Genomic DNA, 12,226 nt, shown 5'->3' on the forward strand with positions numbered 1-12,226 from the left:
TTGTAGTACAGAGGAAATAGTTTATTTTTGCGGCGATGCCCTACGCTTTTCCGACACAGCTTCATCACAGCCCTGTAATGCAGTCTTTGTTAGCAGTTTCTCTAGGCAAGAATGGTAGGGTTTTTTCTTCAGCGTGGTATATCTAAACAGAGAATGGTCTTACATGTAGCTCGATGTAGGTCTTTGTATCCTAAAAAAAAGGTCACCCTGCTTGCTGTGTAATTACTTAAATTCAATAGTATTACTCCAATTCTGGCATGATGAATGGATTTTTTTAGTTTATACTGACTTTCCAGGGTGGGGAATACTTGTGATGCCCAGTTTCTAGTAAACGATCAGCAGAAAATGATAGAGCCCTCGGGGTTCTGCAGGAACTGGCAGGAAAGCGTGTGATTACGGGGGATACCCAGCTGAGACTGTCACATCTGAGGCACTGCCACTAAGCAGCCTGGCCTGCTTACTACCAAGAGGCTTCTAGATGGTTTTGAAAAATGCTTTTTAAAGATGGTTCTACGACTCCGCATCCTCGCGTATTGCTGGGGAGAAGCTTCATCGCTTCTCTCGCTGAGGGTTAATAAGCACCACCCTGTGAAAAAGAAGTGCTCGATTTGTTTTCCGTGGCGTGCTGCCTCAGCAGCGCTTGTGCAGGATGGAGGCGCGCAGGCTTCGAGCCTCTGACAAGATTAGCTTGAGTATCAGTGTTCCTGACACTGCTACACTTTGTGTTTGTTTGTTTTTCTGATAAAACTTGGCATTTGGGTGGTGTTTTTTTTCTCCTGGTGCTTGGGTGGTTTTTGTTGGTTTGGGGTTTTTTTTTTCTTTCCCCTTGTTTGGTAGTTTTCTTTGTGGTGTTTGGGTTTGGGGTGGGTTTTTTTTCTTTTTTTTGCAATTGGGTGTCTACCCCCATTGGCGTTTGGGTGTCTTTTTTTACTTGACACTAAAACAGAGAGGTTCAACAGGTGCTATAGTAAAAAGATACTCAGAGTAAAGTAAACATTTTCTGCTGTTTTTCTGTGTACCACCTCTATTAACTTGGCTCTTGTTGGTCTGGTATTTTCCTCTTAATATTAATTTTTTTAGAGAGGGAAAAATATTTTCTTGGAGCTTTTTCATTTCTTATTGTTGCAGCATCTTCAATACAAAAAGCCTGTTTCATCACAGTAAAGGAGAGATTAAAAGGCCCTTTGAAGTTAAACTAGTTTGGGGTTTTTTCATTGTTAGAGCCTGGGTTCAGTTTGGAATTATTTTAGGGAAGAAGCAAATGTGTAAATGGATATTGAAGAGTCACGACGGGGGATTAGTTGAGGCAGTGAAACTGGCCTTACTTCATTTATACTCCTAAAATTTCTTCGCGGAGGTCTGTGTCATTATTGTGTGCTCAGTATACCAGATGATAACTTTCATGATTGAATTTGCCGATTTGCAAATACAAATATTTTGCAATGTAGAGATCTTCTTGCATCTTATCAGCCTTGACCAACACTTCAGACATAATTCAATAATTTTATTCCCTGTTACAAAGCTATCTTGCAGCATTTTCCAGGCTTGGTTTGGTGAAGCTGCGATTTCCAATCTGGCCCTTCTGAAGTCCTAGCTCCATTCTTCCCTATCTCCCCAGGCGTTTCTCTGTGTGCCAACAGCTTTTGTGCCAAGCCTTTGCTGACGCCCTGTTCCCTGTCTTTCTCTTTATGGACTGCTGTGTCACACTAACGCCCAGCTCCTGGGGTGCAGCGCTACAGCTCTGTGCTGTTCTGGGAGTGAATCCCATTCTATGTGCGGTAGGATAAGCTCCGGGAGGATGAACCCTAGCAAATAGATGGGTTTCGGTAGAATACAAACATCTGTCTCTCTCCATCTCCTGTCAGCATTGACCACCTTTTTCATGGGAAGCCAGGCCAGAAGGAGGAAGGTTTCCAGACCTTCCTACAGCCATGGTGGTCCTTATCCGCTGCAACTTCTCTATGAGACCGCTGGCCTTCAGCCAGACCTGGAGCACCTCACAGTGCTTCGAGTTGTCCAGAGGACCAAGCCGCCTGAGACCTGGGAAGTCCTGCAGTGGTGGTCCCACGCTCCATGTTGTGCACAGTGGTCTTCAGCACAGCAGGGGCTCTGGGCCCAAATGACCAACCCTCTTGTGTTTGATCTGGGCTTGAACCATGGAGAGAAGTGGAGCAAAAAAATCACTTCTAGGGACCTCCTAGCATGGCTGAATAACAAAACCCCACATTCTTCCCTTCTTGACAATGGGAGACGAAGCAGCAGGCGGTGGAAGCGGTAGCTGCCAGCTGCCTGATCTTGTTTTACTGAACTACTTGAAGATAAAATGGTTCTTGTGCAGTCTGCCACAGAAGTCACCTCTCAATTTGTAGCTCAGCAACAAGTGGTTTCTCTCTCTACACCCAGGGGAAAAATGATCCAGCTGCCAGAGTTGCAGCCTCTTGAGCACATTTTTATGGGCTAAGCCTGGGATACGTGGAGCACCTCCTGGGAAATGCTGAGGGTCATGGAATCTCACCAAAGTGAACAAGAGTTAAGGGTGTTCATATTGCAGGACTCAGCCCAGAGGCTCCAACTTAAAATACTTACTGGAAATAACTGTTGAGTAAATGTATTTGAACGAGAAGTTGAAGTGTAATGTAGCGTAGGGTTTGACTCTGAATAAAAGAGAAAGGCATTTGCATGGTTTGCTAATGCTAAAATGTCAGGCAAACATCTGAAGGCTAACATTTTGAAGTTTTTTTTACTTAATAACCTAATAATTAGTTATATCGCTGTTAATACTTTACTAGTATTGTTACTGTTACTAGTACTTAAGCCTCAGTTTGGTGTCTTGGTTGAACTTTGGCTACATTTAATATTCTCTTTCGGGGATTTTTTGTGTATCTGCAAAGAGGGAGGCTGTGTGCTAATGGCATTCACAGCTTGTAGAAAAGGAATGTGATTTAAAGAGTATGAGCTTTCTCTTATTTAGAAGGAAAAGTTCTTGTAACATAGGTAGCTGTAACATAATGAAACTTCCCCCTGCTTGAAGTTTAGCTTTCCAGCTGCAATCCCAAATTCTTACTGAATACAGTGGTACAAGACAAGCAGTGAATCATCTCTTTTTTTTTTTGTATCTCCTTCATAAATGCCTCCACAATAGTAGTTAGAATATTTTTAACTCCCCACTTTAAGCAACTATGCATTAGCTGCCATGTCTTTAAATGAAATGCAGCAAATCATATGGAATTTTTGACAGCTGATTGAGTCCTGTTTTGACTGTGACAACAGCTTCAAATTGCAGCTTGACATTTGCTTATATTTTACTAGTTCGCACAGCAATGTCACAAATATCTCCTATTTGATCTTCCTTATTAAAATCAGCTGAAGCTTTATTTTTAGAGCTTATTGCAGGACTGTTAATATAACAGTTAATTCTCCTACATCATTGCCCCTATGTGATTATTTCACAGCCCCAACACAATACACACGCTACACACAAAAGATCAAAATGATTCCAGCTTGTTTGAGAGATTCAAAAGGGCCTGTGATGCTCTAGACACAAGAGCAGTCATTTAACAGAACAGAGTCGCAACTGCATATACATCAAGGTAGATCAAAGGCAGCCGGGAGATTGCACATTTACATAGGGATGTGGATGATGCTATGGGAACCCAGTAGCTGGGCTGGAGGAGGACACTGGCAGGAAGGGGACTAAGGAAGTTCAGTGAGCATCGGTGGGGGGTGCTTTTATTTTTGTTTGGATTTTTTCTTTACTTTCTTTGCATTATCTGAAAGGCCGCAAAAGATAGACGGAGCTCTGATCCTTTGTACCCTTAATTCACTATTGGTGTAAATTGGAGCTGTTACCAGGGAATGACTCCAGTTCATGCTGCCTGAACATCTGGACCAGTCTCCCTGATGCATGTTAATTTCTCCACTTTTTAGAAGACATAAAGGTGAAGAAACCCTTGACAAAATAGTTATTTTTAAAGAAAAAGTAGTTACAGGAGTTACTGATTTTTTTTTAAACCACCTCATAGTTTTTTTTTTTAAAGTTGACTTACATTCTTTTAATTTTGTCACATTGTGCTGATTACTTGAAATCTTTCTCTTTTACAGGACTGAAACCAGGAAGGGAATGGTAGCTGCTATAAAATCCAAAGGTAAGAAACCAATGTTACGCCCTTTAAAATAGATGTCTTTCTAAATGTAATTTATATTGTAGAAAATATCTAAGGACAACATCATGGAACTGAATAAAATATGGGCATGAGGAGATGGGAAAGCATGGAATGGCCCTGTCTCAATACAGGAGCCAGCAAATAGTTGTCAGTGGTGTGGAAGGAGTAGTGATCTTTGCTTCGGGGTTCAAATCAAATCAAACAGTAGTGAACAGCAGGTGGGAGAAAGCCTAGAGAAGGAAAAACCTGACGTTTTCTTGATCTTCCCTTTGAAATATGGGTTGCAGAAGTGGATGGGCAGCAGCCCGTGTGTCTGCACAGTTACAATAGGTAGGCGCACAAAGGTGCCCGTGCACCTGGAACAAAAAATCTGGAACAGTTGTTTTCCACGAGCAAGCAGGCTTTCTTTTTTAGTTGGTGTTTGGGCCCTGCATGTTTTCATTCTCCCCTGCATTTCGTTTTTCTCTTTTAACCACCATATGGACCATTGGTGTCTGAAGTCACCTCTAATGGAGCCTTCTGTAAGTGAAGTCAGTGCTGGGAGCAGGCAGCTCTTCGCCTGGAGCCCAGCTTTAGGCACTATGCAGTCCAAAGTGGTACAGAACATATTTTAGAGGTGTGGTGTCTGGGCTGGTTTAAGGATGCCATAAACAGCTGCTGTGGTGCCATTTGAAAGGTGCCCTCACATCCCCAGCCCATTTCCCTCTCTGCTGAGGAGTTTCATTTTTTTGGAGCCTTTCAGCCATGTTCAGCCTCTGCCCAGGTGTCAAGCATGGGAGCAAGCGCAGGGTGCAGCCGGCACCGCTCTGATGTTCCCAGCCGAGTGCAGACCTGCAGTCCAGGGGGCCAGGGATATAGGATGAAAGATGCAGCTGCTCCATTTGTAGATAAGATGTTTATATAGCTTGTGCCATCAAAAGCGCTGAACGCATTAATGGTGCCTCAACCAAACATGAGCTGAAATTTCTGTAGGAGGTATGACAGCCTTCCTCCCTCCTGCTGCCTGAATCCCTGTTTCTGAGTCTTACGCCTCATTTGGGATATCACGGCTACTGCACTGACTTTGGACAAACAGCAGCCCTCTGAAAGCAGACAGCACAGCTCTGTAAGTGACTGAGGGCTTGACTTGTGCTTCCCCATGTGCCCTGCTTTTTACTTTTTTTCGGGTCAAATGAATTTATGTATTGAGGAATCTCCCAGGCGCTCTGAATTTAAATATGATTCTGTTTATTTCAGTGAAATTGTTTGCTAATTCCCAGAGCTGTTTGTTAAAGCCATGCAGTTCTTTGAAGTCAATCTTGCCTGTATTTGATCCCATCTCAAAGTGGTCATTTTTCATGTGTGACATCATTGCCATTTTTATGCCAACTCTGTGATGTCATGCTCTGATTGTGACTTCACCGCAGGGTCAAGTAGAGGGAGAAAGTGGAACATAATAGACAAAGCTGTAATTCAGGCAGCAGCTGGTCAAGTAAATTGCTTGGAGTGGAAATGTTCTCTCAAGCTACCTTGAGGAACAATGAAGTGGGACCTCTGAATGAGCCCACTGTTTGGCCACAGCAGCTCTGGTATTGGAGACCACGATGTATTGACAGCACGCTGTATCGGAAATGCACACCGAGGTCTTGCGGTCTTCAAAACTCTGACCTTCTCTATAAGCCATGGTGTCTAGCTGCCCCTGGAGAGCTGTAAAATGATCATGTCTGTGACATAAATGACATAAACATGGAAAAGATCTTACATATTTTTTTTTCTCCTCACCCTCAGCTTTCTGGGGCGAATCTGAAGACAGCAGCTCCGAGATTGAGGCTGCTTTGCGCCCACAAACTCACAGCACAGAAGCAGACGAATTTGATGACTTCTATGATTAAGATTCCCCTGCTCGCTTTTGGGAAGAAATAAGCAATATCGTCTTGTGCATATTGAGAGTGCCACTGTTTAAAGTGCAGCTTATTGCTTTATATTCAAATAAAATTTAAATACAAAATAAATATTAGTTGGTACTGTTCGTGGCCTTCCTGTATGCGTGCTTTCTCTTAACTGCTAAGTGTTTTCCTGATCTGATGGCAAACCTGCCCTGTGAGACTGAGCCTTTTTGTGATGTATTTGGTTTTGGGGGATGAGTGAAGATCTGTCCTGAGATGCCTGCTTTCTCGGAGATGCTTGCACAGTGCTCGCCTCTGAGCGTTATCACCTCGGAGGGTGGGGGCTGTCTGTAAAACAACTTCCTCCTCAGGCAGGCAGCGGGGTCCCTCTGTGTAGTGTCCTGTTTCTTCGTTGCTGGGGCTGGGTGCTGCTTGTCCGCAGTCCCCTGCTCACTGTGAGCATCTCCTGCCCGGTGCCAGCAGGACAGGTGCAGGACGCAGCTGTGTGACAGGTAACTTCTGTGTGGCAGAGGTGCGGAGGCTGCCACAGGTGAGAAGCCAAATCGCTAGTGATCTGGAACTGACAGTGCTATTTGATCGGCCAAATCCGGCTTGCCTCTCTCTTGCTGGAAACTGCTCAGTAGTGCCACTTCCTCCAACTAGCCTGATCGCTGCTTTTGTTGCACTGTGAATGCAAAGACTATCCTCTGCTGCTGCTTGTATGTATTCTGGTATTTCGACTACAGAGCTAGATGGGGTTTTGAAGAAAGAAAGCGAGCATTCTGGGTATGCATACATATGCTACTCAGGGTGGGCTGGCATGTTTGATCTTTATCTTCTTCTGCAACAGATCAAGAAGAAGAAATGCATAAAATGTACATTTCTAATTCGGCACGTTTTAGAATAGAGAGGCATTTACATGTGGCAAGCCCCAGTGATTTTCTGCTTTTACTTGCTTTGTAAAATCCATGCTGGCATTGCTGTATGGACATCACAGTAATTGGATGACTCTAGGAGCTTCATGCATTTTTAATTTTCTCCTTTTAATTCCTTTTATCTAAAATTAAGTTCATTAAACATGAGATTTTCTTTCGAAGGGAGAAACCAGGGGACATATTAAAAAAAAATCTGTTCATAATTACGATAAGTTCAAAAGCAAAAAACAGCACCCCAATTAAACTCCACTGCAAAGCAGTACTGCATCTTTGAATACAGGCACCAATCTCTGGACCCAGTCCATCAAAAACAATTTTAAAGTGGTAACAATATTCAATTTAATAAAAAAAGTGTGTGGTCCGAGACAAGCTTGAGAATATGAAATAAAGGCTTGCAGAAGGCTTGAAAATGAGAAGAAACCCTTAGTACAGATGTCTGCTGGCTTGCCTAATCTCGTGGTTTTCAGTCTAACATTGGCAATGGTGCAGTGCTGAATGTTCCAACAATGGGAAAATCAGCTGCATGAAGGACAGAGCTGGGTGGGTGTATGACCAGGGCTGATGTCATGTGGGACAGCTGGACTTGACTAAAGGACTGAAGCTGGACTTTACTGAAGGCTTTAATGTCCTCCCCCACAGTGCTGGGGTTTCCGTGCCTGTTTGACCACAGGCTATTTTGGATTAAGACTCCTGTGATCCCTCCCTTCAGAGGCTGGCTAGCTGATACAGCCTCAGCCACAAAAACAGCAAAGATCCCTCTGCCCTTCCCAATTTTTGCCACACCAGCTCCCCATATCCTGTGGGACCACTGTCCCGCAGAGAAGCCCCTGTGTTGTGTGATGGGCAAGTTAGTCAAGGGATTGGAGGTGTGCTGGGAGGAGAAGGCAGCCCACGGGGACCACGGGAGGTCTCCTGCTTCCCAAAGCAGCAATTCCCATGTGCCAGGCTGCTGGAGAGGGTGGCACAGCTCCCAGCTCTTCATTGCTATGGCCAGCCTCAGCCAACACCTGGCTATCAAAGCTTCAGGGGGGCAGGGGATGGGAATCGCAGCACTGTCCTGCAAATTGTGACCCTTGAAAACAAGTTCTGCGATGTGATGGCAATGCGACCGGAAGGGCTGGCACGCTGGCACGCTGCTGCTCTTGGTGGACCACCAAGTAGGTTTAGGGGCTTCTCCTAGCAGCGTGTTGGAGGCTTATTGTTCTTCGTGTACTGCATGCTCAACGTCACCCAGGAGACCTGTATCAGAACCACTGTCTGAACCCACCATCCGAGGGCTGGTACCTCGCTGGGTCACCACTCCTTGCTGCTTTTTTCTGATCATCCCTAAGCCGTGGTAATTCATTCCTGATGGTCCTAGCCATCTGCTAAATGTAAGCTCACCAGCATGTCACACCACAGACAGACTATCGCTACGTGATTTTTTCAGTGAATGTCAGACCAAGGTTCATCTGGAAAAAGTCTCTCTAGCAGCCTGTGCTGCTAAGTAACATTGCATCAAATCCACAGCACCTTTGTAGTTTTAAGCTCTTCCTGAGTGATTCCGGGTTCTTGATGTCAGCCCACTTTATATCTCTGCATGATACAAGGCACCCATCACCAGTCTTTGGTGCTTTCCATTCCCTCAGTCCAGCTCAGCCACAGACGTGCAACTCGTGACAGATGACAGATGGCTTTGGGAGCTTCTGCTAAAGCAATATCTCTCTTTCGGTGTTCAAGCGATAGCCGAGTTCCTCCAGAGCATTATTTATTATACTCTTATTGTGCACAGACTCATTAGATGCAAAACATTCTGCCAGTCAACTTTATTCTGCTCCTTCACAGCTGTCATACTGGCAGCCCAAAGACGATGACAGATGATGGTGATGGACAGGGGAACTGTAATCAATACAGCCTTAACAGATTTAAATCAGCATGCCACTCATCTATGGAAAATACTGTAACGAAAAGTCTTCCCGTATTCCTGCTCTGCATGTGCAGCGACTTGGTGCTATGGTCTTTTTTCACGTGTCACACGCACACAGCTGCTAGGCGAAACTTCGGCTCATGCCCCTGTACATCCGCTGACAAAAACAAGTTAGCACATAGGGGCTGACAAAAAATTGCCAGATGAGTGCCATTGTCTGGTGAGCCAAAATGGAGTCTTGTGTGGGCATGCAGCCTGGACTCCGAGACCTTGCAGAGAGAAGCAGGGCCTTCAGTTGCTGATGGGGAAGCCGACGGAGCTGGCAGTCGCTTCCCGGGAAAGAAGGTCGCACCGAGAAAGAAGCTCATCCCCACTTCAAATCGGACATTTGGCAGAAACTGTTACTGCTGTTTGTCAACAAGATTATTTTTCTCTAGTGGCAGACCTCTGCTACTGCTTCTTGCACAAAAGAAGACTCCGTCTTTTTCAGTTCACTGGTGCACACCTGGCACAACAGCAGCCCTCCCACTCAGCTGCCTCTGCCTTGCCTATCTTGTTCTTAAAAAACTGTGCCTTCATCTACCAAGTACTGGGCACACTCCTTCACCGAGGATTCCAGGTCACAAGTTCCTGCAGCACGAGTTTTGCTTTAGGATATTTGTAAGGGTTTGGGGTTTGTTTTGTTTGGTGTTTTTGTTTGTTGTTTTTTTTTTTTTAAGCAAAATGCAGATTGACTTTTCAAGGAAATGTTTGTTGCAGTATTAATTTTTTCAGCACTTGTTTACTCAAGTAATTATAAGATAAGATGATCACATTTCATTTGCATTTGCTAGTGCTGCTGTCTTCTGTTTTCTTTAGCATTATCAGAAAAACAACTGATTGCCCATCAATACAAACAAAATGTTAATACTAAGCTGTCGTGCTTGATACTAAATTCCAGGAGGAGAAGCACTACAATAGGAAACTTCAATCAGGGTACACTTTGTAAGGAACAGATAAAGGACAATCTTTAGCTGATACCACAGATGTGGTGCCAATACAAAGTTGCTGGGGAAATTTATTCAAGTCACAGATTTTATTAAGAGGAGTGACACCAGAAAATGGCTTAACAACAGCTAAGTGAGGCTAAAAATAATGAGAAATACAATATTGGGTTAATTTGTTCTACAGCAAATTAGCAAGGTAGCAAGGTTCCTCTCCCCTCCCCAAATCAGCGGCATTGACTCAACAAGCACTGCTGAGATTTTGTTATTTTTGTTAATGATTCCCAGGCTGCTTTTTCATGTCCTCGCCCCCGTCACTGCCCTCCTAATGAAGGTGATGTATAGCGACAGGACACAGCAGAGCACAAAATCTTCCTCATGTTAATCCCATTTAATGCCTGAAGGTTTAATTCCATTTCAACATCGTCAAACTGCTAACTTAATAGTATTTGCTTATGCAACGGGCAAAGCAATAGGACGGGGTTTCTTTACGCTGCCTCTTGCCACTGTCACGAATCGCACCAAGTGATTTTATGCTCGCTGCTTCTGGCCACATCCCCTCAGCTTCTGCCGCTCTTCCACCACCCTGCCAGCGCTGCCAACACCTCCCTCCCTCCTTCGAAGGTGAAAAGGCCTCTTCCAGAGCCTCACCCTTCAGTCCGAGTTCCTTACTGTGGAGAGAGGCTCACAGAAACTGAAAGCAGCCTCACAGCTTTAGTTCTGACAGAGCAGCCATGCCCTGAATCACTTTTGTCATGTGTCTTCTGCCCAAACCATCCCACAACGGCAAGCTACCTTTTTTGTTTAACAGGGCAGCTAATGGAGGAAAGTTTTCACACAGAGCCCCGTCTGAGAACAAGGACGGCATGTGGTGCTGCCTCAGACGTCAGTCTAGCGTCAGACTTTTCCCTTCCGACCGTCATCTTTGTGCCTAAGGAGCTCCCCTACAGATTCCGGGCCGAGGTGACGCCGCGAGCCCCTCACGGCAGGTCAGGGGGAAGCCCAGACGGCGGCACCTCCGCCTCCCCTCCCCTCAAGCCGCCATGGCGCCCTCGGCCCCGCACCTGCGCATTGGGGCGCGCCCGCCTCTAAGATGGCGGCCCCGCCGCGTGCGACTCACGTGACCGCCCCCTCCCGCCGGCGCCGCCTGCGCCGCCGCGGGCGCGCGCGCTCCCCCATGGTAACCCGCGCTGCCCTTTGCCCCCGGAAGCGCTGCTCGCCACCTCGCCCGGCACCGCCGCCGCCGCCGAGAGCCGCGGTCCGGCCGCCCCGGTTCCCCGCTCCGCCATGGGAGTCCCGGCCTTCTTCCGCTGGCTCAGTCGCAAGTATCCCTCCATCATCGTCAACTGCGTGGAGGAGAAGGTGAGGCGCGCCGCCGCCCCGCCCCGTCTCGTCCCGTCCCTCCCCGGCCTCCTGTCCCGGGACGGGGCCGGGCCCTCTGACGGCCGCCCCGTGACTGCGGGTCGGGGGAGGGTCGGGGGGAGGCCGGAGGGGGGGGGGGCGGGCAGTTTGGGAAGCATCGCTTGCCGGTACTTAGGGCCTGCCCGTGCTGTGCCGCCTCCAGCCCCGTCTTCGCTGTCTCGGGTGCTCCGGGTGCCTTTTCGGGGGGGTCGGGGGATTTGGGGGGTGGGGTTTGCCGGTTTTCTTTGGACTGGACGGTTTTAATCTCGGTGAAAGTGGCGGGTGTCGAGGAGAGGTTAGCGCACCTGCTTGATTTTCACTCGGGTGCGTGAGCGGTTCAGCGGCTTGGGAGGAATGGGGTTTTGGGGCAGGGAATCGGGTTTCTCCTACGATTTTCTGATCTTCAGCCGGTTGATTGAAATGCGAGCCCTGTCCGGCGAGGTGGCCTCTGCCTTTGTATTGCTTCGGGCAAAAAAAAGTAGGCTTTGTGAAAGTGTTTGTCAAAATTTGTGGTGAATAGGGTCTAGTGGGGATGCTTTTTGCTGTTTCTTGTTTTGTTTCCATGTACGTTCTTTGTAGCCCCTGCTTGTCAGCAACTTCTGTGTAAATTACAAGCTGCAGCAAGTTTTAGGACTTGTCGAAAACAAAAGTGAAGCTGCTTGTATTGCAAAGAGTAAGGAAATGCAAGCGTAAATGGTTAAAAATATCTTGTGGGTCTGGAAACTCGTCTGTCTCCGTGAAGCGGATCGGTTCCATGATCCTGCTTGTGATGTGGGCTCAGGAAAGCGGGTGCCAGCACAAGAGTGAGTGCAGGAGTGAGACAGTGGAGAACTGGGCTGTCCTTTATAGCTGCACGGGTTTTATGTAAGATTAAAACGATATCTGGGTGTGTGTATGGTCATACACTTCCTTGGGCTCACATTCCCCTAGCATTTGAATAGTTTACAGTTGTATCATTTTCAGATCTTATTAA

The 12,226-nt window shown here is 46.5% G+C and overlaps 2 protein-coding genes across 9 annotated transcripts in view; both read left to right on the forward strand.

Annotated features, from left to right (window-relative positions):
- KIZ (kizuna centrosomal protein) overlaps positions 1-6,161 on the forward strand; it is a 52,165-nt gene extending 46,004 nt beyond the window's left edge. For 6 of the 7 annotated variants that reach the window (XM_075035275.1, XM_075035276.1, XM_075035280.1 and 3 more), the window contains 2 exons: positions 4,102-4,145; positions 5,931-6,161. In XM_075035275.1, coding sequence (XP_074891376.1) covers positions 4,102-4,145; positions 5,931-6,034 — 148 coding nt within the window. In that variant the 3' untranslated portion in view covers positions 6,035-6,161. The remainder of the gene's footprint in view (positions 1-4,101; positions 4,146-5,930) is intronic. The other variant, XM_075035279.1, reaches the window with a different exon arrangement.
- A 4,887-nt stretch (positions 6,162-11,048) lies between these two features.
- The window catches only part of XRN2 (5'-3' exoribonuclease 2), a 53,480-nt gene continuing 52,302 nt past the window's right edge, over positions 11,049-12,226 (forward strand). Inside the window, exon 1 of one of the 2 annotated variants that reach the window (XM_075035284.1) lies at positions 11,049-11,214. In XM_075035284.1, coding sequence (XP_074891385.1) covers positions 11,140-11,214 — 75 coding nt within the window. In that variant the 5' untranslated portion in view covers positions 11,049-11,139. The remainder of the gene's footprint in view (positions 11,215-12,226) is intronic. The other variant, XM_075035282.1, reaches the window with a different exon arrangement.

This window comes from Buteo buteo, chromosome 9 (assembly GCF_964188355.1).
Source record: "Buteo buteo chromosome 9, bButBut1.hap1.1, whole genome shotgun sequence".
NCBI classification, from domain to species: Eukaryota; Metazoa; Chordata; class Aves; order Accipitriformes; family Accipitridae; genus Buteo; species Buteo buteo.